Consider the following 27,306-nt stretch of genomic DNA (forward strand, 5'->3'; position numbering starts at 1 on the left):
TTTCTGAGCCTTCCCAGCTGTTTTAGATAGTGAATTTCAAAAATTCACTGTCCTCGGGGTGAAGAGATTTATTCTCATTTGTCCTGACTGGTTGATATGCTACTTTAAGTCTGTTACCTGTGATTCCAAGTTCCATGTCAGGGAAATATTCTTGTATCTGTGCTGTTGAGCCCTGTAAGAATTTTGATAATTTCAGTGAAATCACCTCTCATTCTTCTGAACTCGGGTGTATGGATCCAGCTTATTTAATCTCTAATAAATATGATATCACAGGATTCAGTCTGATGAACCCTGGTGTGCACCCACCATTGCAGTTTTGCATGTTCTGGAGGTTTCCTAACCATGGTTTGTAGTTGGTCCTCACAGCACACTCCACCACACAACATGTTAGAGTCAAAATTAAATATTTTGATTTTGCTCATTCAAAACAATTTAAAAATATTCAAAATTATTGCTTACCGGCACAACAGACCTACGGCAGATGTCATCTCATTGGTTCTTCATTCAACCCTGGAACATCTGGACAGTAAAGATGCATACATCAGGATACTCTTTATCAACTACAGCTCTGCATTCAATACCATATTCCCCTCAAAACTAAGCTTCAAGACCTAGGCCTCAATATCTTCTTGTCTTCTTGCGCAATTGAATCCTCTTATTTCTTCACTTGCAGACTCCAGTCTCTTCGGTTTGGTTAAAACATCTCCTCCACAATCTCCATCAGCACAGGTGCACCACAAAGATATGTGCTCCAGCTCCAATCCCATATTCATGTTTGCTGATTACATCATTGTCATAGGCCAAATCATAGGTGGTGAAGAATTAGTATATAGGAGGGAGATTGAAAATCTGGCTGAGTGATGCCACAATAACAACTTCTCACTCAATGTCAGCAAGACCAAGGAGATGATTATTGATTTCAGGAGGAGGAATCCAGAGGTCCATGAGCCAATCCTCATTGGAGAATCAGAGGTGACTATAAATTCCCCAGTATTTTCATTTCAGAAAATCTGTACTGGGTCCAGTACATAAGTGCAACTATAAAGGAAGCATGGCAGTGTCTCTACTTCCTCAGGAGTTTGCAAAGATTTGGCATGACATCTAAAGTTTGACAAGCTTCTATAGATATGTGATGGAGAGTATAGTGACTGGTTGTCTCACAGCCTGGTATTGAAGCACCAATGCCATATCCTACAGAAAGTAGTGGATATGGCCCAGTGCATCACAAGTAACTGCCCCTTCCCTGCCCCCCCCCCCCGCACCACTGAGCACATCTACATGAAGTGTTGTCGCAGGAAAGTAGCATCCATCATCAGGGATCTCCACCACCCAGATCATGTTCTCTTCTCACTTTTTCTTCTGGAAGAAGCTACAGGAGCTTCAGGGCTCGTGCTACCAGGTTCAGGAGCCTCAATCATCAAGCTCTTGAACCAAAGGAGCTAACTTCACTCAACTTCACTTGTTTCATCATAGTCTACTCCATCTTGGGCACAAGCCTACAAGGTACTTAAGAGATCTTCAGGGAGCAGTGTCTCAGAATGGCAGCGTCCATTATTAAGCACCGCCAATTTTGTAATTTTTTCACAACTAACATTTTTCTCTCCAATTTCTTTAGTATTTCAGAAAAACAATTGAATAAGCAAAGATGTTGATCTTATGATTACTTAAAGGAAAATGTCAGTGTTGTAGTCTACTTTAATCCTAAAGGGTTACATTCAGATGAGGATGCCTCTTGCCATCTGCAGAAACTTTAGCAGTCTACAAAACATTCACTGCTCTGTGAGCAAGTCTGCTAAGCATGTTAATTAATTCTGCTGAGCTGGGTTCACACGCCCCAAGAGAAAGAAGTATGAAATAAAATAAATTGCCCAGTTCCTAGTGATGCTTTTGCACTTGGATGTTGACCTATCAGATTTTGCTTGTAGTACTGAGAGAGAGCTTCCAAAAAGCTGTTTCCTTTGTATTTGCAAAATTTTGTAGAAAATACAGTAAGATGGCAGCACGTTTGATCACAGCAGCTTCTACAGGGTCCACTAATTGTGTTATTGTCCTTTCAAGCATTTTATTTAAATTGCAGGATCTTGCTGGACATTAAGAACTGCAGGTCTATCCGATCAAGGAGTTGCTTGCTGGTGGAGAAATCCCTGGACTTGGAGAGGATTGTGTTGCTGCCTGCGCCAAAGAGGCATTGGAGGAGTCAGTGCATGAAGGCAGCAACATTCTAGCAGCGAATGATCATCTTATTTATTTTTCTTGTGATCAGAAGGTTCTTTTGGACATTGTTAATGTGGAATGTTGCAAATCTGATTCATTGATTTATTGGCAGACGGCGGAGTAGCAGAGTGGGCTTGGTCATAGCAAAGTCTAGGCTTTGAGCCGTGCTGTCATCAGTTTACAGCTGCCCAGGAGAGAGGTGTCAGAGTCGGTGTTCTCCACCAGAGACAGTATGGTGCACCATCCAAGCTGGAGTCGGTGCTGCCCTCCGTGTTCACTCAGCAGAAGACAAACTGTATTGTGGTTGACTTCAGATTCTTGCAACATGGACTAGGGGTCTTGGACTATATTTCTTTTTTATGTGGCTGTATTTTACTGATATCTTACAGGTGCTTTCTATCTTACATGTGTAATATGTGCCTTGTGCTGGTACTGTATTTTGCACCTTGGTCTTAGAGAAACACTTTTTTGTTTGGGTGTATTCATGTATGGTTGAATGAGAACTTGAACTTGAAGAGAAGTGGTCGCAGAGAAAATGCTCCTAGAATATCAGGTTTAATAATGATAAATATGGAGATGAACTGGTGGATCTGTACAATATGATAAATTGTGTGCAAAATTCTTGATTTCACTAATTTGCATATTCTTGCATCATTATCTTAAACTCTAATTTTCTTATCTTTGTTTTCCATCAACGTTTAGTGTTAAGTTTTCTTTAGAAATCTGTAAAATTATTCCATTAGGGAATGTTGTTAGTCAGCAGTATAGCCCTTCACTGGCTACTTGTTTCTATCTAGGTTGCATTATGCCAACTTTTGGTCCTTTCCACTAGCCAAAGTTGTGTTGCCAAATTTTGAGTAAGTTATAAATAAGTCTGAATAGCACTATATAATCTTTCAGTATGTGTACTTTGGTTTTATCTCTAGCTTCCTTTCTTTGAAGTGATTTTTTTAATATATATATACTTCACTGAGCACTGCTGTTGAAATGAATTTCCTAGGCAGTTCATGACTCATGGAAGGAGTACTGATCCTGGAAACTTGCATGTTGATTTTATAACTTCCTGCTGGTAGTACCACCCACATGTACTGGAAATCAATTGTTTCATCTGCATGTTTTTATAAGGATGCTATCATAGTTTTCATCTGTAGTTCTGTGCTGGGACAGTGGCAAAAAATAATTCACCTCTGAGGATCTGATCAATAAGTTTCATTTAAAGCTGAGCCTGAGGCTTCTTGCAGTTACGTAAATAGCAGTCAACTATGAGACTATGGTCCAGACCCTGATTATCCTTTACCTACTTTGCTCCAAATACCGGTCAGCTGTGACACATCCAACCGACTGAAGCCTATTTTACATTGCTTCTCACTTCCTGAGTGCCTGACTCTTCGTGCTTCTGAACTGACTAGTCACAGAATTGTCTCTGTCATTCCTCATTTGCTCAAGGATATGGAGACAAATATAGGCCATAAGACAACCAACTAGAAAGAAGTTGTTTGAATGTAGAGTGGCAGTATTGAATTCAAGGAGGCAGAAGTGAAAATTAAATTAATTTGGAGTATAGTTACATTAAAAGCTTTCTGGACCATTATTAAGTGTGACTGCACCTTTACTTGTGATGCCTTAGTGTTGGCATCATAAGGACTTGATCTGCAGTTCCAAAAGGTTTGGCACTGCTTGTGAATATCACTGCTTCACGCCCAAGGCATCATCATGTGCTTTTGATTTTTTCTGTTAAGACTTGTGGTTGTGTTCATTTTCTGTATTATTAAGGGTCGGAAGGTCGAAAACCACTGTTGAATGCGCGTGATCTGCGAGCCCTCAGGCAGCACTGCTTCAGAAACCGTCGTGCTACTGTAACAATTATAGCCACCTGGGCTCGGGAGTACTTCAGAAAACCATTGTCACTTAACACAGTCCGTCGCTGCATCCAGAAATGCAACTTGAAACTGTATTACGCAAGGAGGAAGCCATACATCAACTCTGTGCAGAAACGCTGGCGAGTTCTCTGGGCCCGAGCTCATCTCAGATGGACCGAAAGACTGTGGAACCGTGTGCTGTGGTCAGATGAGTCCACATTTCAGCTTGTTTTGGGGATAAAAAACGGGCATCGAGTTCTCCGTGCCAAAGATGAAAACGACCATCTTGATTGTTATCAGCCAAAGGTGCAAAAACCAGCATCTGTGATGGTATGGGGGTGCATCAGTGCCCACGGCATGAGTGAGTTGCATGTATGTGAAGGTACCATTGACTCTGAGGCGTATATTAGGATTTTAGAGAGACATATGTTGCCATCAAGGCGATGTCTGTTCTTGGGACATCCATGTTTATTTCAGCAGGACAATGCCAAACCACATTCTGCTCGGGCTACAACAGTGTGGCTTTGTAGACACAGAGTGCATGTGCTTGACTGGCCTGCTGCCAGTCCAGATCTATCTCCTATTGAAAATGTATGGTGCATCATGAAGAGGAGAATCAAACAACGGAGACCACGGACTGTTGAGCAGCTGAAGTCTTATATCAAGCAAGAATGGACAAAATTTCCAATTGCAAATCTACTACAATTTGTATCCCGAGTTCCAAAATGATTAAAAAGTGTTATTAAAAGGAAAGGTGATGTAACACAATGGTAAACATGCCTCTGTCCCAACTTTTGTTGAGTGTGTTGCAGCCATCAAATTCTAAATTTGTGTATATTTACAAAATACAATTAAGTTGGTCAGTAAAACTATTGAAAATCTTTTCTTTGTACTTTTGTCAGTTAAATAAAGGTTCATGTGAATTAACATATCACAGATTTTTGTCTTTATTGCATTTTGGAAAATATCCCAACTTTTCTGGAAGTGGGGTTTGTAATAATAATGTTTAAAATACATTTTGTGTAGGTAGGAAAAAGGCATATGGATGTAGAGGGATGTGGACCAAACACAGGCAAATGGCTGAGTTGTGTGAAATGACCTGTTTCTTTTCTGTATAACTTTGATTCTGTAACCTGATGTATTAAGTATAAGCAGGGTGGGAAGAGGTATAGTCAAGATAGTTATGGGAGTCAGTGGGTTTGTAGAAGATGTCAGTGAATAGTCTGTCTCCGGAGATGGAGACCGAGAGATCAAGAAAGGGGAGAGAAGTGTCCGAGATGGACCAAGTGAATTTAAGGGCTGGGTGAAAGTTAGAAGCAAAGTTGATGAAATTGACGAGCTCAGCGTGGGTGCAGGAAGCAGCACCAATGTAGTGGTCGATGTAGCGGAGGAGAAGTTGGGGAGTGGTGCCAATATAGATTTGGAGCATAGACTGTTCCACATAACCCACAAAGAGGCAGGCATAGCTGGGGCCATGTGAGTGCCCATGACTACACTGTTGATCTAGAGAAAGTGGGAAGGTCCAAAGGAGAAGTTATTGAGAGTTAGAACAAGCTCCACCAACCGGAGGAGTGTGGTGGTGCTGGGGAACTGGTGGGGTCTGTTATCCAAAAAGTAGCGGAGGGCTTGGAGGCCTTCTTGATGGGGGATGGAGGTGTATAAGGATTGAACATCCATGGTAAAAATGAAGCATTCGGGGCCGAGGAATTGGAAATTATTGAAGAGGTGAAGGGCATTGGATGTATCCTGAATGTAGCTGGGGAGAGACTGAACTATGGGGGATAAAATGGAGTCCAGGTAGGCAGACACAAGTTCGGTGGGGCAGGAGCAGGCTGAAATTATGGGTCTGCCCGGGACAGTCAGGCTTTTGGATCTTGGGGAGGAGGTAAAACTGAGCTGTGCGGGGTGTGGAAATTATGAGTTTTTTTGGCTGAGGGAGGAAGGTGTCCGGAGTTGATGAGGGTGGAGATGTACGGGAGACAGTGGATTGATGTTTTTTGGTGGGGTCCTGTGGCAGGGGTAAGTACGAGGAGGTGTCGGAGAGCTGCCATTTGACCTCCATGAGGTAGAGGTCCGTCCGCCAGACTACTACGGCACCACCTTTGTCTGTGGGTTTTAATGGTGAGGTTGGGGCTAGTGCAGAGAGAGTGGAGGGCAGTGCATTCAGAGGGAGTGAAGTTAGAATAGGAGAGAGGGGTGGTGAAGTTGAGATGGTTGATGTCTTGGTGACAGTTAGAGATGAAAAGGTCGAAAGCAGTTAGAAGGCCCAATGGGGGTGTCCAGGAGGAGGAGTGTAGAAGACGGGAGAATGGGTCATCACTGGGGGGAGGGGGGAATCCTTGTTGAAGTGGTAGGCTTGGAGACGTAAACAGCGGAAGAAGAGTTCAGCAACATGGCGGGCACGGAACTCACTGAGGGGGACAAAGGTGAGGCCCTTACTGAGGACAGAGCGTTCTGCTTCAGATAGGGGAAGGTCAGGGGGAATGGTGAAGACACTGCAAGGGTTGGGACTGGGGTTAAGGGAGGGTAAGGAGTGGGAAGTCTCCGAAGGAGGAGGGGTGTTGGGATGTTCAGGGAGAGGGGAGGATGAGGGATCAGAGGGATGGAGAGGGGATGAGGGATGAAGGGAAGGCTGGGAGTCACAACGAGAATAAGAGGTAGTAGGGGAATCTCTTCCCTTTGTTTGAAATGTCTAATACCAGAGGCTGTGATTTGAAAGTGAGAGGGGACAAGTTCAAGCCATTGTAAGGTGCAAGAATTTTACTCAGTCACGGATGTCTGGAATGCATCGCCTGGTATGGTTGTAGAAGCAAATACACTGGAGGCTTTTAAGAGACATTTGGATAGGCGCATGGATGTAAGGAAGATGGAAGGATTATTGATATGGTGTAGGTAGGAGGGATTAGTGTTTGGGTGTTTTTTATTTGCTTTTTAGCAGATTTGGCACAGTGTTTTGGGACAAATGGCAAGTTCCTGTACTGCACTATTCTATATGGGAGTATTTGTATAGACGGGCTAATTAGGGATAGCCAGTATGTGGTAAGTTGTATCTAACCAATCACAGACTTTTCAAGGAAGTTACCAGGAATGTAGATGAAGACAAGGCAGTGGATGTTGTCCATATGGAATTCAAGGCATTTAACAAGGCCCTCCATGCGAGATTGGTCAGGAAGGTTCAGTTGCTTGGTATACAAGATGAGGAAATAAATTGAATTGGACTTTGGCTTTGTGGGAGAAGCCAAAGAGTGGTTGCCTCTCTGACCGAAGTGCTGCAGGGATTGGTGTTGGGTCAGTTGGTGTCATCTATGTCAATGATCTGGATGATAATGTGGTTAATGGAATCAGCAAATTTGTAGATGACACCAACATTTGGGGTGTAGTAGACAGTGAATACTATCAAATCTTGCAGTGGGACTTGGACCAGCTGGAAATATGGACTGAAAAATGGTACAGTCGGCCCTCCTTATCCGCGGATTCAACGAACTGCGGATCGGGAAATCCCGGAAGTTCTCTCTCCAGCACTCGTCGTTTGAGCAGGTACAGACTATTTTTTCTTGTCATTATTCTCTAAACAATACAGAATAACAACTACTTACATAGCATTTACATTGTATTAGGTATTGTAAGTAATCTAGAAATGACAGTCCTCGGGTTATGAACAAGTTCCATTCCTGAGTCCATCTTTAAGTCGGACTTGAAGTCGGAACAAATATATCCAGTATTACTTAGCGTCAGTTAGTCAAACGTTTTTCTTAGTATATGATACATATTTTACCTTTCTATGCATATAAAATACTTAAGAAACATACGTATTTCAGTAGTTAAACCACTGCGTTGCTTAGTAATAATTGTAGCTTTCATCAGGGCAGGACCTTTCACATGCTCTGTTAAAATTGTTCCGATTGTTGACCGACTGTAGCCTAACACTTTTCCAATGACCGTTGCTGTTTCACCTCTTTCCAATCGCTTTATTACTTCCACCTTATTTTCATGATTATTTTCATGAACAGAAACCCTGTGGATTCAGAGCTGCACCACTGGGTCCTAATGCCCAATGCACTGAGACATGTTAAATAAAGTCCGGGGTTCCACTGCACTGATTCTTTTTCTTTTTCAGTATTTTTATTCAGAAGAAACACTGACACAAGTTAAATAAGGGACTCGAGCTTCTGCGTTTTCTGCTATCCGTGGGGGGGGGGGTGCGGTCTCGGAACCAATCCCCCATGAATAAGGAGGGCCAACTGTACATGGAAGTTAATGCAAACCAGTGTAACATGTTGCACTTTGGGAGGGCAAACCAGGGTAGGCATCACACAGTGAACGGTAGCACTGTTCTGAGGAGTGCAGTAGAGCAAAGAGATCTGGGAATACAGGTTCATAATTCATTGAAAATGGCGGCACAGGTTGCTCGAGATGTAAAGAAAGCTTTTCAATATTGGCCCACATAAATCAAAATATTGAGTACACAAGATGGGATTTTATGTTGATGAGACATTAGTGAGGCCTTATTTGGATTATTGTGTACTGTTTTGGTCACCTACCTACAGAAAAGATGTAATTAAGGTTGAAAGAGTACGAAGAAAATTTTCAAGAATGTTGCCAGTACTGGAGGATCTAAATTACAAGGAAAGATTGAATAGGTTAGGACTTTATTCTTTGGAATGTCAAAGATTGAGGGGAGATTTGATAGACGTATAGAAAATTATGTAGGCTATGGATTTGGTAAATAAATGCAGGCTTTTTCCACTGAGGTTGGGTGGGACTACAACTAGAGATGATGGATTAAGGGTGCAAGGTGGAGTGTTTATGGGGAACGTAAGGGAAAACTTCTTCACTCAGAGAGTCGTGAATGTGGAATAAGCTGTCAGCGGAAGTGGCGGATGGGATTTCAATTTTAATATTTAAGAGAAGTTTGAATAGGTACATGGATGGGAGGGGAATGGAGGGTTATGGTCCTGGTGCAAGTCGATGGGACTATGCAGTTTAAATGGTTCGTCTTGGGTTGGATGGGCCAAAGGACATATTTCTGTCCAGTATTTCCTGTGACTCTGACTCTAGTTCTTCTGTGGTGGACCTCATTCGAAGTACCTCTGTTCAGAGAGTCAGGATTTTATTAACTCAAGATCACTAATGGACTAATTTCAAACTTGTGATTTTCATGTAAGGGCAGTAACATTTACATCAAATCACAAAATACTTTTCTACAAAAAATTCACTGATTTATAGCAAATGTCTACAAAGTTATTTTTAATTAATCAAGGTTACTTTCGTGTATTAATCCTCCAGACTATGTACGTATTTAAATTATCTCGTTGTTGAACAGTGTCTGTGCTATCTTCACTTCACCTTTGGGATACTGAAATTCCAAATGACACAGTATTTTAGTTATTGAAAATAAGAGCACTATCTTGCTGCTGCACAGTTTAGTTGTGTTTTTACTAATATCCATATCTATCAAACTTCTGTTTTCTCAATAATTGCTGTATTTCATAAAAAGATTATTCATCATTCTTTTAACAGTAGTGGCCTTGTCTTCTTTTGAATATGTTGATGTATTTCTTGGCAAAGTTTTTAAATAATCTCTTATATGCTGTTACATGTCTGTAGTGTTTGGACAAGTAGGGACTGTCCAGGGATTTTAAAAAGTTCAATTACACTTTATATTACACTGCTGAATTTAGATTTTTATTCCTAACAGTATTGTCGATCAGTTGACCCCTCGTCAAATGGTTTAGTTACATGTTGCTGAACTAACCCATGAAGAATAATTTTGGTGTGGACGATGATAATTTGTGGAACCATGTTCAGTTAAAACAAGAGATAAGTTACTGGGCATTACAAAATGCCATGCTTTGGTAGGTGAGCCAGAAAAGCTTTATTTCTGGCGTCTTTACTGTGGTTTAATAACTGAACTATGAAAGTGTCAGCAATTTATCATTTAATATTGTAAATTCTGGACAATAATAGCTTTAAAAGTCATTAGAGGTGAGAAATGGAGGAGGAGGGAGATGGCTACCAGAAGAATGAAGGGCTGTCATTCATTAAAATGAGTTAGTAAAATAGCTGCTTGTACAAATGATGGTGGCAGTAAGGAAAGATTTGCCATCTACCAGTGTCAAATAAGTAAAGACCTGAAATGCAGCCTTTACTTGGATTGAATCCACCACATTCTTAAGGGGAGGATGAGCAGCCAGAAGTTGGGGTACACATTAGTACCAATGACATTGATAGGAAATGGGATGAGGTCCTGAAGAGTGTATATAAAGAATTAGGAAGCCGGTTGGAAGGAAAGCTTAAATTCATTGTCGAGTAGGTTTATATTTGTCAGCACAACCAAGGGCCTGAATTGTGCTGTATTGTTCTATGTTTCAAATAAAATACTGTTTCTTAACTCTAATTTTCCATTTATTGTTACCACAAAAGCACAGCAATAAGCTCGATACAACTTTCATGCCCTACTGAATTTACCCTTTAACATTATGCCGTTACTACAGTCCCCTGGGTTCATCACATCCTCCACTTATGTATGTAAATTTCTTCTTTGATTTTTCACTCTATATAGGAGGTATATAGGGACTGGACATCCATGGTGAAAATAAGGCGGTGGAGGTCAGGGAACAAAATCATTGAAAAAATTCGAAGTGTGAGAAGTGTCACGAACATTTTTCCCTGGTCTCCCAGTCTGCGTCGGGTCTCACCAATATATAAAAGGCTGCACCGGGAGCACTGGACTCAGTATACCACACCAGCGGACTCACAGGTGAAGTGTCGCCTCACCTGGAAGAACTGTCTGGGGCCCTGAATGGTGGTGAGGGAGGAAGTGTAAGGGCAGGTGTAGCACTTGTTCTGCTTACAAGGATAAAGCATTTTTAGTCTTGCATTCAGTCTTACAGCAGTAAAGGCCAATTATATCACTTGCAACACAGACAAAATGCTGGAGGAACTCAGCAGATCAGGCAGCATCCATGGAAGTGAACAAACAGTTAGTGTTTTGGGCTGAGATCCTTCTTCGGGACTGGCAAGGGAGTGGGAAGATGCCAGAATAAAATAGAAGGGGGGGAAGGAGGGTAGCTAGAAAGTGACAGGTGAAGCCAGGTGGGTAGGAAAGTTGAAGGGCTGAAAAGGAAGGAATCTTACAGGAGAGCAGAGTACACCATAGGCAAAAGGGAAGGAGGAAGGGCACTAGGGGATAGACAAATGAGAATAGATAAGAGGCCAGTGTGGGGAATAGAAGAAGAGGGGAGGGCAGTGATTTTTTTTTGCAGAAGGAGAACTCAATATCCATGTTGTTGGGTTGGAGGCTACCTGACGGAATAAGGTGTTGCTGCTCCACCATGTGCGTGGCATAAGAGGAGGCCATGGACAAACACGTCAGAATAGGAATTAAAATGTTTGGCCATTGGGAGCAGAGGTTCTCAACGAAGCAGTTACCCAATTTATGACTGATCTCACCACTGTAAGGGAGGCCACATCAGGAGCACTGGACACATAGATGACCCCAGCAAATTTTCAAGTGAACTGTTGCCCCACCTAGGAAGACTGTTTGGGCCCCTGAAGAGAGGTGAGGGAGGAGGTGAGTGGACAGGTGTAGCACTTACGCCACTTACAGGGATAAGTGCCGGGAGGAAGACTAGTGGGGAGGGATGACTGGACGAGAGAATCACGAAGGGAACAATCCTTGCAGGAAGTGGAGGAGGTAAAGATGTGTTTGGTGGTAGGATCCTTTCAGAGGTGGCAGAAGTTGCAGTGAATGATGTACACAGAGGCTGTTGGGAAGGACAAGAGGAACTACATCACCATTAAGGCAGAGGGAAGATGAGGTGAGCGCCGATGTCCGTGAAATGGGGGAGATGTGGGTGAGGGCAGCGTCAATGGTGGAGGAAGGGAAACACTGTTCTTTGAAGGAGGAGGACATCTCAGTGTTAAGTACCAGGAAAGAGTACCAGTGGGGAGGAAAGAATGGACATATCATTTGTCTTCCTAACTGCTTGCAGCACCTGCATGCCAGCTTTCAGCCACTTGTTTGCAAGGGCATCTAGGTTCCTTTAGACTGAATATCAATATTTCCTCAAGCTCTGGAAGATCAGCGGGAAAGAGAATGTGGTTGAGAAACTGGGCAACTGGACACTCCAGCTGAAGAGATGTTTTGCAAAGTTTTGCATTCCATCTATGTTTAGTTCATTCACGGTGGAGACTACATCATGAGCACTGAATGCAGTACACAAAACTGGAAGAAGTTCCATAACTAGAAGAAGAGTTAGGTCCCTGAGTGGTTGGAACAGAAGATGTACATGGACCAGTCTTGCATGGGAAGGGTCTGTGAATAGGTTAGTGATTCTTAGTGAAGATGGAAAGTGAGTCAGAATATGGTGAGAGAATGGACGCTTTATGAAGCTGAAAGGTGAAGATGTATGTGGCGGTTGCATTTTGTTGAAGGTAGCAGATGTTACAGAGGGTAATCCCTTAAATGTAGAGGCTATGGGATGGCACTATGACAGGCCAAACCCTCTCTTTGCTCTTGCTGGAAATAGGTTGAACTGCTTGATGTATAGCAAGTGTTCTTGAGAGTCCAACTAACATGTCTGAAAAGTACTTCTGTGCAGTTGCTTCTGGATCTAAGCACAATCACCACTACACGATTAATATAAGGCAATTATTTTTTTAAAGTTTCATGCCTCATGTGATTTTAACAGGACCAGGAAAAGCAAACAATTGAAGTGCCGGTGCTATGGGTCACAACGTGCTAGGTCAGGCATGGGCAAACTACGGCCCGGGGGCCATGTGCGGCCCGTCAAGCTTTTTAATCTGGCCCGCAGAACTTGATGAAATTATATTAATAAACCTTGTTCACATTTTTTCCCCGCAATTCTGGCGTTTTCCCAATAGATGACGCACTCTATATACATTTGTGGCGACCCATTTCCTGGCACATCTGAACTGGCTCACAATTAGCCAGCGTTCCGGCTAAGGGAGATAGCCTGCGGGGATTTGCGAGCACAGAGCTTTGGAGCCTCTGCGCCACGGGAGGCAGGTTGAGGGAGGCTTAAAAGTGAGGCTGGGGATTTCGAATAAAGTTGTTTTTTCTTCGACTGCATTACTGACTCCGTGTCGTAATTTTAGCGCTGCATATAGCACACCGCTACACATTGACCTTTGTTGAGGTGCAGCATATTACTCCACATTTGCGCTTTACTCTTTGTTTGGCTCGACCTATTTGTGTGAACAGGCGTTCAGCGTCATGAACATCAACAAAGCCAGCCACGGATCCAAGTTAACTGACCAACACCTCAGATCCATCCTGAGAATCGCCGCAACAGAACTAAATCCAGACTTTGATGCGCTGGCTAAAAAGGGAGACCTACAACACTGTTCCCACTGAAATTAAAAATAAGTTTCTTTGTTGTGTTATGTAAAAGATGCATTTGAAAATATTTTTTTCAATAAGCCTTACATGTTACATGTCATTTCTGTTAAGTGATGGACATGAGTAGTGCGCAGGTGCACGTACGTTCTCAAAATAAAAAATGCGCTCCAGATCAAATATGCTCCAGCTCCGCATACTGGCGCGCTGTCACTGTTCTGACCTTGTGCTGGTCGTTGTTGAGTTTTGGCAAAGGGGACAATTGAATAAGAAGGAGCAGGACAAGTAGACCTGTATCTCCTACCGTTTTTGAAATAAAGACAGGCAGGAGGAGAGTGATGATGATAATATCTTGAAGGAAAACAGAATTTTCAGTGCTTTAAAATAATAACTGTTACTATTAAAAAAAGCTGTATTTTATTCATTTAATTTTCAGTGTTTTAAAAGTCATTTCAATAAATAGCTAAATACCATGGGACTTCAAAGACAGATATTTTGTTGTAATGCATTTGTTCATTTTCAATTGAAATTAAAGCACATGTTTTCTACATATCCCATGATATTTTATTTTCTCTTATGAGGTGTATTACCAAAACATTCCATCCATCTGCTCCTGGTCCGGCCCCCCTGTCAAATTGTAGGACCCTTTGTGGCCCACAAGTCAAAAAGTTTGCCCACCCCTGTGCTAGGTGCATTAGGATTTACAATTTTTTTTACTCAATTACATTATGTGTACTACTGAGTGTTAGCTGGCATGGTGTATTATTGGTGTGGGTGGAAGACAAACTAGTGGATTTCAGGGGGAAAAGTATTTAAGAATGTTGAAAAGGGAGCCATCACATGGAATGTGATGTGAATTACAGAGGGGAACTGTTGAACGTGGAATCAGATGAGACGAGCCTGGGGGAGCCCTATGCTTGTTCTTGGGCAGGGTAGGAGGAGGAAAATTGAAAATGGAAGTGCAAGGAATCAAATAGAGCACTAGCTGAAGCACTGATGTAGAAGGTGTTAAGCAGTAAGATGGGCTAGTTTGTCAAATCTTCTGAAGTACTTTTTAAGTATAAATTACTATATATCCTTTTAGTATCTTTGTGACTGAGGGAAGATGGTTTTGGATGGATTGAGTAGTTCATCACAAAATTTATTGGTAGCTTGAATTTTATGCATCTGCTTTCCTCTGGCAAAATTAGCTAAGGATCATGACAGTTGCTTTGTCATATAAAATTCAGCATCAAATAACATGAAAGCAGGGAATATGATGAACTGTTACAGATGAAAATCAGTGGTAGATTTTAAATTGCACCATAAAAGAGGAGGGAGCAATAGTGAGATTCAGCAGGGAATTTTGAGGTTGAAGGATTTTGACAATTACAGAGTGCTTAAATTTGAGATGATCAGAAAACCAAGAGAGAAACAAGAGATTTAAAAAATGTTATCTAATGTGGAGTTGCTATAATTGGAAAACATAGGAGAAATGAACAAACAGGATTTAGTACCATTTGAGACATGGGCTGCAGAGTTTTGGATGACCTGAAGTTAATGAAGAGGAAGAGAAAAATGGTGACTAGTAGCAGTGCTTTGAATTAGTCAAGGAGATTTAAAAGCTGTGGATGACAATTTTGGTGGTCAGATGATGTGATACAGAAGAGGATGTATTGTCCTATTATATAGCGGTAAAATTAAATAATTTGAAGCTCCTATTGGGATAATATTTCAGGTTTTAAACAGTTGCCATGACAAAAGTTTATGTCCAAAGCAAGGGAACAGAAATGCTGCTGAGGGATCTGGTTGATTGTTCGCTGGATGAAGTTTTCACATAATGGAAACCCCAAAATAAATGCAATTTGTTTACTCCAACAGCATCCAAGAAGACTGCTCTTTATTAATAATTAGAAGGATAAGAATGGTTTGCAAAGATTACACAATTGCTTTTGAATTGCAATCCACAAAGAAAATTGACCATTATTGAGATTGATAGTGCTTAGAATACTGTATTGTAACTTCATTTATACATGATTTGAACAGGTCATTGACAAGAAAAGATAAAGGGATTTGGGCCAAAACTGGGCAAATGGGATAAGAGTAGGTAAGCAACAGTTGGTCCGCAGGGCCTGTTTCCTTCTGTGCTTTTGTGAAAGGGCATCAAGCCTGCAATAGAAGAGTACTGAAAGTTGGAGTAACAAATTAAGAAGGCTGGTTTGGGTATGGATGGATCAATGTTGAGAAGCACAATAGCAGGGATGCATTTCAGAGGAGTGAAGAATAAGATAAACAGGGCAGCGAACAATTTGAAAGAAAAGTCACAGGTTTACTTCCAGAATAGCACGCCAAATTGTGCCAAGTGAATGAGCTCAAAGAAAGTGTATGTTTCATACTTCTACCCTGAAAGGTAATGGGAAGGTTGTTCAGATAAAATTGATGGAAAGTATGTTAGAATAAATCTCTGGGGAATGATGGCAATTTTGTCTAAATTCATAGGTCCATATAGACCATCCAGAAACATAGAGCAGAAATATCAGAAGGCTCATTGTTTGAAGTACATTTATTATCGAAGTATGTATGCAACTTGAGATTCGTCTTATTGCAGGCAGCCACAAAACAAAGAAAATAGTTAAAAGTAAATTTATTATCAAAGTACATTTCATTTTCTTGTGGGCATACTCAATAAAGCCTGAGTAGAATCAGTGAAAGACTGCAGCAATTTGGATATTCAACCAGTGTGCAAAAGACAACAAACTCTGCAAATACAAAATGAAGGAAATAATAAGTACTGAGAACACAACATGAAGAATTCTTGAAAGCGAGTCCATAGGTTGAGGGAACATTTCAATGATGGGGCAATTGAAGTTGGGTGAAGTATCCCTTTTGGTTCAAGGGCCTGGTGGTTAAGGGGTAATAACTGTTCCTGAACTTGGTGGTGAGTTCTGAGGCTCCTGTACCACCTTCCTGATGGCAGCAGCGAGAAGAGAACATGTCCTGGGTGATGGGGATCCCTGATGATGGATGCTGCTTTTCTGTGACAATGCTTATGTAGATATGCTCAAAATTAGGTTTAATATCACTGACATATGTTGTGAAGTGGTGGGAGGAGTTTTACCTGTGGCGTACTGGTCATATGCTCTAGCTTTTTTGTAGGATTTTTCGTTCAAAGGGATTGGTGATTCCATGCCGACGTGTGATGTAGCCAGTCAATATACTCTCTACAACAAACAGCTGTAGAAGTTTGTCAAAGTTTTAGATGTCATGTCACATCTTCGCAAACTTGTAAGGAAACAGGAGTGCTTACGTGCTTTCTTCGTAATCCCAGGACGGGTCCTCTGAAATAACACCAAGGAATTTAAAGTCACTGACCTTCTCCACCTCTAATCACCTGCCCTGTCTCATTCCCTAATAGGAGATCAAATATTGAATACTCTTTAGTTAGGACTTCTGTGTACTGATTAAGGAAACGTTCTTGAACACATTTAACAAACTCTATTCCATCTTGTCCTTTTATAGTACAGGAGTCCAGTCAATATGTGGGAGGTTAAAATTGCCTACTATAACAACTTTTTGTTTCTTGAACAGTCTGTGAATTCTCTACAGATTTGTTTGTCTAAATCCCTGGATTGTTGAGTTTTGGCTGTGGTGTGATAACAACAACCTCTCAATGTCAATAAGACCAAGGAACTGATCGTAGACTTCAGAAGAGGTAGTACTCATTGGAGAATCAGAGGTGGAGAGGGTCAGTAACTTTACACTCCTGGGTGTCACTATCTCAGAGGACCTTCCTGGACCAATAATATAAATATAATTGCAAAGAAATTTGGGAGTCTGCAGAAATTCAGCTTGTCATCAAAAACATTGGCAAACTTCAATATATGTATGGTGGAAAATGTGCTGATTGGCTGCATTATAGTCTGGTATGAAAACAAAAGGTAATAGATTCGGCCCAGTACATCATGAGTAAAGCCCTTCCAACCGTTGAGCATATCTACATGAAACGTTGAGGTAGAAAAGCTACATCCATCGTCAAAGATCCTCACCACACAGGCCATGCTCTGTTCTCACTGCTGCCATAAGATAGAAGGTACAAGTGCCTCAGGACTCCCACCACCAGATTCAAGAACATTTACTACCCCTCAACCATCAGGCTCTTAAGCAAAAGGGGATAACTGCACTCATTCTATTTCAGTTGATCCAACAGCCAAAGGTCTCACTTTATGGACTCTTTATCGTTTTATTTCATGCTCTCCTTGTTTATTCCTTTTTATTTATATTCACATTTGCATAGTTTGTTGTTCATTGATCTTGCTTACTGTTACTGTTCTATAGATTTGCTAAGTATGCCCACAGGAAAAAGAATTTCAAGGTTGTATGTTTACTCTGATAGTAAATTTTACTTTGAACTTTGGTCTTTAATGTGGCCCCGTTAATGTGATCATTTCTTTCTTATTACAACACACACAAAATGCTGGCAGAACACAGCAGGCCGGGCAACATCTATAGGGAGAAGCGCTGTTGACATTTCAGGCCGAGACCCTTCATCAGGACTAACCGAAAGGAAAGATAGTAAGAGATTTGAAAGTAGAGGGGGAGGGGGAAATGCGAAATGATAGGAGAAGACCGGAGGGGGTGGGATGAAGCTAAGAGCTGGAAAGGTGATTGGCAAAAGTGATACAGAGCTGGAGAAGGGAAAGGATCATGGGACGGGAGGCCTCAGGAGAAAGAAAGGTGGGGGGGGAGCACCAGAGGGAGATGGAGAACAGGCAAACAACTAAATATGTCAGGGATGGGGTAAGAAGGGGAGGAGGGGCATTAATGGAAGTTAGAGAAGTCAATGTTCATGCCATCAGGTTGGAAGCTACCCAGCCGGTATATAAGGTGTTGTTCCTCCAACCTGAGTTTGGATACATTTTGACAATAGAGGAGGCCATGGATAGACATATCAGAATGGGAATGGGATGTGGAATTAAAATGTGTGGCCACTGGGAGATCCTGCTTTTTCTGGTGGACCAAGCGTAGGTGTTCAGTGGAACAGTCTAGTCTGTGTCGGGTCTCACCAATATATAAAAGGCCACATCGGGAGTACCAGACGCAGTATACCACACCAGCCGACTCACAGGTGAAGTGTCGCCTCACCTGGAAGGACTGTCTGGGGCCTTGAATGGTGGTGAGGGAGGAAGTGTAAGGGCAGGTGTAGCACTTGTTCCATTTACAAGGATAAGTGCCAGGAGGAAGATCGGTGGGAAGGGATGGGGGGAATGAGTGGACAAGGGAGTCATGTAGGGAATGATCCCTGCAAAAAGCAGAAAGAGGGGTGGGGAGGGAGAGATGTGTTTGGTAGTGGGATCCCGTTGGAGGTGGCCCCCCCCCCCATCCCTATTATGTTGTTGTTCTCCTAATTGTCATCCTATTATGGGTTTGAATCATTGTATTCAAATTCAGAGACCCATGATCAACCTTTGTTTCTCCTCAAGTCCTTAAGTGTGTTGCCTTCCCTCAGCATTGAAATGCCTAAAATCTGAAATGACATTAGTTGTCATTTGCCACGATGACAATGCCACGATCTCTTCTTGTCGTCCTCAACATCTGTGACATCAGACGTTTGACTACACTATTGTCCTGCTTTATTTGAGGAACTCGCTGTAGTTGCCCTTGGTTGGTTTCACATTGTAATTCAAGCTCTAACTTTTATTCTCTTCTGGAGAGAATATTTGGTATTGCCTTACAATTTTCATCACTGTTGCTCCCCTCAGGGCTATGTTTCAATTTCTTCTCTTAATTGTTTGTGTTGCCCCTTGGCAACATATCAGTTCTCATATGATTGACCTGCACATGTATTCTCAAGGCTCTCAATGTTATTTTTCACATCTTAATCCTTTATTTTGCTTTGATATGCCAGCTGCCTTGTCCAGTAACCAATCATAGTTGAGTTGTTTTTCCTGCTGCTGACTGCTCTAAGTCAAAGTTTTCCTATTTGATTTTGCCACAAAAACAAATGCTGGCAGAATTTAGTCAGTCAAGCAGCATCAGTGGGAAGAGAATCAGTCAATATTTTCATGCAAAAATTGAAGGATTGTTTATCTCAAATGTTCTGTCAAGATGAATCCACACTTAGGTTGGAGGAACAACACCTTATATGCCAGCTGGGTAGCCTCCAACCTGATGACATGAACATTGACTTCTCTAACTTCCATTAATGCCCCTCTCCCCTTTTTACCCCATCCCTGACATATTTAGTTGTTTGTTTTTTTTTCTCTCTCTCTCTCTGCCCATCACCCTGCCTGTTCTCCATCTCCCTCTGGTGCTCCCCCACTCCCCTCTTCTTTCTTCCGGCCTCCCGTACCATGATCCTTTCCCTTCTCCAGCTCTGTATCACTTCTGCCAATCACCTTTCCAGCTCTTAGCTTCATCCCACCCTCTCCGGTCTTCTCCTATCATTTTGCATTTCCCCTTCCCCCCTCTACTTTCAAATCTCTTAGTGTCTCTCCTTTCAGTTAGTCCTGACGAAGGGTCTCGGCCTGAAACGTCGACAGTACTTCTCCCTATAGATGCTGCCTGGCCTGCTGTGTTTCACCAGCATTTTGTGTGTGTTGCTCAAATGTTGACAGGTTCCTCTTTCTCCAGATCCTAACTGGCTGATTTAATATTAGCTTTTCTTTTCTTTTGTACATTGAAGTATGCAGTGGAATATGTTGTTTTACATCAATAACGAACACAGCCCAGGGGAATGTGTTGGTAGCAGCCCAGAAGCGTCGCCATGATTCTGTTGCCAACATAGTATGCCCACAACTCAGTAATGCTAAATGTACATCCTAGGAACATGGGAAGAAATTGGGGCACCTGGAGGAGTCTCACTTACTCAGAGATAGCAGTGGGAATTGAACCATGATTGGTGATAGCTGAAACTGTAATGTGACTAACTGCTACATTATCATGCTACTCACATTCTTCCAGTTCTTGGTGTTCTTCCACCATTTCTGTTTTCTTTTTAAATCAACATCTGCAATTTTATTTGTTTTCCATTACCACTGAATTTTTTGTAAACCTCCTCCATTGCCATTGCAATGTGGGATATCAAGTGCAGAAAGAGTACGTATACAGTATTAGGCAGCAACTTAAGGAGTGTTGATGCAGCTCTGTACAATTTCATAGCTCCCTGAAAGTGGTAACGTATAGATAGGTAGTCGAGAAAGCACACAGTATATTTCATCAACTGGATGCTGAGTATGAAAGTCAGGAAATCAATTTACTGCTGTGTAAAATTTCTGAGGACACGGAGGCTTTGGAGAGGTTTAATAAAAGGTTCTCCAAAAAGTTGTCTGGATTAGAGGGTATTAGCTATAAGAAGGTGGTTGAACAAACTTGGATTATTTTCTTTGTCACATTAGAATCTGTGAGGCAATCTGTAAAAGTACAGTATATGAAGTTATGGCAGGCATAGATAATATAGAAAGATTTTTTTTACCCAGAATGTGAATATCAAATATCAGAGGACACAGTGAGGCAAATGTTTAAAGGGATTTACAAAGGACCTTTTTTATTTGCGCAGTGGTGCCTGGAGTGTGTTGCTGAAGGAGTGGTGGAAGCATTTAAGAGGCATTTAAGAGGCATTTATACGTGCATATGAACAGGCAGAGAATGGAGTGATTGAGACCATATGTGGAATCAGTTTAGATTGATATGGTTGATATCAACATTGTGTGTTGAAGGAGTCTGGACCTGTGATGTATTGTTCTCCATATTGTGTAAAACTCTCCATAAATATTGTCTGGAATTAAACAAGGAACTTACAGCCTCATTTTCCTGCTGAGCAAGATTTCCAAATGCATCTTCTATCATCTTCATAAACTTTCGGTGCTTAATATCATTGCAAGTTGCAGGCGGGCATTCCATTCCTTCCTAATCTGCATTGGGTCATAGTTCCACAAAATCTAAATCTCAAACTAACCATCCCCAAGGCTTCACCCAGTCTGTACGACTATTTCATTGATGTATTCTTGGAGAAAATGCCCACTAGCATTGTCCTAACTTGTCAATTAGTTTAGTCAGACAAACAAGAAAACAAGGTTGTAGTTCTCTTGTTACAGGTTCTATCAGTTTGACAATAAATACACAACAGCATTGTCACTGGAATTGCAACCAAGTGTTTATAGAACACAAACACAAGAAAGCCTGCAGATGCTGGAACTGCAAAGCAACATGCACAGAACGCTGGGGGAAGTCAGCAGGTCAGACAGCATCAATGGAAAAGAATAAACTGATGTTTCGAGCCAAGAGTACTCTTCAGGACTGAGAAGGAAGGGGGAGGATGCCAGAACAAAAAGGTAAGGGAAGTGGAAGGAGGACTAGCTAGAAGATGGTAGGTGAAGCCAGGTGTATGGGAAAGGTCAAGGGCTGGAGAAGATAAGAATCTGATTGGAGAAGGGAGTGAACCATAGTAGAAAGGGAAGTAGTAGTAGGTAGGTAAGAATTGAAAGGTCAGAGTGGGGAATCGAGGAAGGGGGTGCAGTAATTGTTCACTGGAAGGAGAAATTAATATTCATGCCATCTGGTTTATTTTCTTGAATCATTTTTGGAACATATCAAACTTTAGTGAAAAATAGAAATAAAATGGATATTTTTCAAAGCTTTCTTCCCATCTTGTTTTCTCCATGATTCCTACTGCTTTGCCATGGTAGGGGTCTTAAAAAGAAGCACATGGATAGAATATGAGCCGCCTTATCAGGACCACATACCTTCAGTTCTAAGTCTGAAGTCAAACAGCATGCAAAAGTTTGGGCACCCCTGGTCAAAATTTCTCTTACTGTGAATAGTTAAGTGAGTAGAAGATGACCTGACTTCCAAAAGGCATAAACTTAAAGCTGACACATTTCTTTAATATTTTAAACAAGATTACTTTTTTATTTCCATCTTTTACAGTTTCAAAATAACAAAAAAGGCAAAGGACCCGAAGCAAAAGTTTGCATGGTCAGTACTTAGTAACACCCCTTTTAGCAAGTATCACAGCTTATAGATGCTTTCCTTAGCCAGCTAAGAGTCTTTCAGTTCTTGTTTGGGGGATTTTCACCCATTCTTCCTTGCAAAAGGCTTCAGGTTCTGTGAGATTCTTGGGCGGTCTTGCATGCACTGCTCTCTTGAGGTCCATCCACAGATTTTCGATGATGTTTAGGTCGGGGGACTATGAGGGCCATGGCAAAACCTTCAGCTTGTGCCTCTTGAGGTAGTCCATTGTAGATCTTGAGATGTGTTTAGGATCATTATCCTGTTGTAGAAGCCAGCCTCTTTTCATCTTCAGCTTTATTCAGACGGTGTGATGTTTGCTTCCAGAATTTGCTGATATTTAATTTAATTCATTCTTCCCTCTACCAGTGAAATGTCTCCCGTGCCACTGGCTGCAACACAAGCCCAAAGTATGATCGATCCACCCCTGTGCTTAACAATTGGAGAGGTGTTCTTTTCATGAAATTCTGCACCCTTTTTTTCTCCAAACATACCTTTGCTCATTGCAGCCAAAAAAGTTCTATTTCATCAGTCCACAGGACTTGTTTCCAAAATGCATCAAGCTTGTTTAGATGTTCCTTTGCAAAGTTCTGATGCTAAATTTTGTGGTAAGGATGCAGGAAAGGTTTTCTTCTGATGACCCTTCCATGAAGGTCATATTTGTGCAGGTGTCACTGCACAGTAGAACAGTGCACCACCACTCCAGAGTCTGCTAAATCTTCCTGAAGGTCTTTTGCAGTCAAACGGGGGTTTTGATTTGTCTTTCTAGCAATCCTATGAGCAGTTCTCTTGGAAAGTTTTCTTTGTCTTCCAGACCTCAACTTGATCTCCACTGTTCCTGTTAACTGCCATTTCTTAATTACATTATGAACTGAGAAAACAGCTACTTGAAAACGCTTTGCTATCTTCTTATAGCCTTCTGCTTTGTGGGCATCATTTATTGTAATTTTCAGACTGCTTGGCAGCTGCTTAGAGGAGCCCATTGCTGCTGATTATTGGGACAAGGTTTGAGGAGTCAAGGTATCCATAGCCCTAACAAGCTAATTAAGGTCTGAGACCTTGGTAAAAGTTATCTGAGAGCTCAAATCTCTTGGGGTGCCCAAACTTTTGTATGATGCTCCTTTCCCTTTTCTCACTCTAAAATTGTACAAAATAAAAATAATACACTAATCTTGCTTAAAATGTTGAAAAGAATGTTTCATCTTTGACTTTTGGAGATCGGTTCATCTTCTACTCACTTAACTATTCATAGTAACAGAAATTTTGATCGGGGTGCCCAAACATTTGCATGCTACTGTAGATGTCCTTCCTCAGGACAACAATTTTTACCCATCCCGAATTGTCCCCAAAGATATTACCTACTGTCTTGAGTTTCAGCTATCATCCTATTGCTCCCATGGTGCTAATAGACAAGAATTGGAGCCGAAATGTGGGATACACTTGCAGCTGTCATCAGTATTTCAAATGGCAGCATCCTAACACTGATATCAGTGGAACATCACAAGTATCCAACACAAAAGTCACTCCTCTGTCTACTATCACATTCTGGATCCAGTTTGCCAACTGCCATGGATCCCATGTGGAGCATAAGAACCGTATCTACTGTCCTAACATTTTGTAACCTTCAAAAAAAAATCAGATTGGTCAGACTCCATCAAAGTCAAAGTAAATTTATTGTCAAAGTACATATGTGTCACCATATACAGCACTGTCTTGAGATTCATTTTCTTGCAGGCAATGAAGGAAGCATTGAATCTGGGTCTGGGAAATGAAGCGGAGCAGTTGGAATTATTTCAGAAACAAAGAATGGCTGTTTAATGCAAATATGGAAAAGAATAGAACATAACAAAGGTAAAAAAATGTTCTTCCTTAGAAGAGCTAAATTCAGTGATTTGTGGAAGGACATACAAGGCCTCTGAAGGACAAGCAGTAAGAGTGCATTGAAGCATAATCAGGAAATTGTGTTCAATTGCAAACTCAGCATAATCCTCCAAAGGGGAGAGAGAGCACACACAGACTTAAAATCACTGGCTGACAAAGAACATGATTTAAAATGGAAACAACTCAGTTGATAACAGGAAAAGTTGCAGAAATAATTGGAAAAACTCCGTTTCTCAGAAGGGCCTGAATAGTGACACATAATGAAGATTACACATTAGAGATTTATGGAATGAAAGGGGTAATGGTTGTATGCTGTGGCACAATTACAGGAAACAAAATGTACCCAGGTGTCATATGAAGAGGGAGCATGTGGTCTCCACTGACTTAGTGAATATCTTCTGGGACTGTTGGGCACTACAGTGGTTTGAAGGGATACTGCACTGCAAGGATCACAGTTTTTAAAAGTCACAATTTTAGATTGTTTTTCATTTTAAAAATGTAGGGACTCTAGGCTTGCCCACAGTTAAGGAGCTTGCACATGAATGAGTTGAAATCTTATGAACTACAGTGGGTCGCAGCTAATTGGGATACATCGGGACCAGTACATTTTGGCCCAATTAAGTGGCTGCTTCAATTAGCCAAAGTTTCATGGAAATAATTAAAATGGTATAAAAAGAAAAACTACCATTTAACTGAGTATTAAATTATGCATTTAAATGAAATGCAGAACAAATTGCAACACTATCAATACTTACGACAGTACTATAAAACCGTATTGGTTCCTAATAGTTATCGACGGAGGAAGTAATCCAGCGTATGCTGCTAAGTTCTTTTGATTGACTAAATGAACAAAATCAGCACAGATACATAGTGAAGCTAATGGACTGCCCTTACACAATCCTTCTGATTATTGCACTCTCCAAATCTTCATTTCATTTTAACACTGAAGGTGATTGTCAATACCTTTAAATTCTTTGTCATTCGTAATTTGTTGAAGTAGTGAAAGCGTTTCATTTTCACTCCAGACCAATTATGGTATCTCCATGCTTGAATGCTTGAAACCGCAGTGAGCAAAATAGTCCTGAATTGTTTTGCTGCTTATTTCTCATCAACTATCAGTGACAAAAATCACAGCTGCTTGAACACAAACACACACAACTGATGCTATTTAAAAACTTCGCTCTAAGTACAGTGTAGTAGTGTCTAATGGCCACACAAATGCATGTGACTGTCGCTAGCTAGAAATTGTTTGGCAACAGTCTCCTGCCTCAAAGCAGCACAGTGTCCCAAATAAACATAGTCTCTAGCTATTTTCCCAATTCGTATTTGTTCTTGAAGAGTTGACCCAAATAAGCAGCTGTTCTGATCAACCGATGGCCCATTTAAGTGGAACCTGCTATATTTACTTTAAGTTTGTGTCTGGATGATAACTAATGTTATTACTATGTTAAGTAATGGAATGCCACTACTTGTCATGAATATAATGTGTTGAAAATTCTGCATGGAAAAAGGGTGTATGTAGTTGGACATGTTACAGACTGGGAGGTGGTTTGCAATGATATTTCCATATTGATCAATTTTTGGTCCATAAATACTGTTTGCTCTTTGTATAAATAATGAAGACGTGGATAAAAGGAAAAGTATTTTAAAGTCAGAAAATGGTTAGCAGCTTAAATTGAATCATTGGGATCTAGACATCGCTGACAAGGCCAGTATTTATTACTTCCTTGAATTTCTTCAGTGTTGCATAGGGAGATTTGACCCAAAATGATGTAAGAATGGTGATTTTTTTTTCCCCCAAATTAAGATGGTGTTTAGCTTGGAAGGGAATCTACAGATGGTGACAATGGCACAAGAATTTGCAAGTTTGTGAGGACATGTTGGAGTACCGAGTGAGTAATTGTAGTGCATTTTGAGATGTTACAGATTACATGCAATGTGCACTGAAGAAAGAAGAAATGACCATTTAACTGGTGATTGGCATGAAAATTATGTGGACTGTTTTGTGATGGATGGTGATGTGCCTTTTGAGAGTTGTTGGAACTGATCTCACCTGGGATTGTGGAGAGTATTCTGTCATGCTCCTGACATGCTTTGTAGATGGAAAGGCCTTGGGATATGTGGAGTTGAGTCATTTTCTGCAAGTCACTGTTCCACCCATGCAGCCTGTGTATTTATGTGACTGGTTCAATTAAGTTTCTGTTCAATGATGACTCTCTGGTTATTAATTGTAAACTAATCTGGCAACAGTAATTCCATTGAATATCAAGGGTAGGTGGGTTGTCTTAAGATGGCAGTTTTCTGGTAAATCTGTAGCTTCAATTCATGGAGTAACTGGTCCACTGGTCTCAGAATACTGGCCCAACTAGCCTATGTTCACCACAGTATCTTCCCTACCAGTCCCAGTTTTCTGCATCCAGCCCCTAATCCTCCAAGTACTCGCTCCTCTTCATGCACCTATCCAAGTGCCTCAAATACTGTATTTGTATCCACCTTGACCACTTTTGGCAGTTTATTACAGGTACTCTAAATGCTGGTACTCCTCAAGGTTACATCTTCAGACACCTACTCTATTCTGTATACTTATGACTGCATGGCCAGGTTCTGCTTGAACTCCATCTCAAATAACACAAGCTGGACTGCAGGAAGGAGATGGAAATCTTAATGACATGATGTCACAATGATAATCTCATTGTCAACAAAACAAATCAGCTGCCCATTGACTTCAGAAAGGGGGGTGGTGCCACATCAACAGTGTTGAGGTTGAGAGGTTTGACAGCTTTAAGTTCCTAGATGTGAGCATCACTAATAACCTGTCCTGGTCCAACCATATTGATATCATGACCAAGAATGCTTGCCAACACTTCTACTTACTCAGGAGATAAAGAATTCAACATGTCCCTCACAACTCTTATCTATTTTTATTGATGCATCATAAAATGCGTTCTGTTGGATACATAATGTCTTGGTACGGCAACTGCTCAGCACAGTAGCACAAGAAACTGC

General features: G+C 41.3%; 1 protein-coding gene across 3 annotated transcripts in view; it reads left to right on the forward strand.

Moving 5' to 3' along the window:
* Positions 1-27,306, forward strand: part of cdyl (chromodomain protein, Y-like) — a 206,984-nt gene that overhangs the window by 39,518 nt on the left and 140,160 nt on the right. Inside the window, exon 2 of one of the 3 annotated variants that reach the window (XM_059945666.1) lies at positions 7,483-7,610. The exons of 1 other annotated variant lie outside the window; for it this stretch is intronic. In XM_059945666.1, the coding sequence (XP_059801649.1) occupies positions 7,518-7,610 (93 nt within the window). In that variant the 5' untranslated portion in view covers positions 7,483-7,517. Of the gene's footprint in view, positions 1-7,482; positions 7,611-24,153; positions 24,271-27,306 lie in introns of all 3 variants that reach the window. One more of the 3 variants, XM_059945667.1, reaches the window with a different exon arrangement.

The sequence above is a fragment of the Hypanus sabinus genome, chromosome 20, assembly GCF_030144855.1.
Source record: "Hypanus sabinus isolate sHypSab1 chromosome 20, sHypSab1.hap1, whole genome shotgun sequence".
Classification (NCBI taxonomy): Eukaryota; Metazoa; Chordata; class Chondrichthyes; order Myliobatiformes; family Dasyatidae; genus Hypanus; species Hypanus sabinus.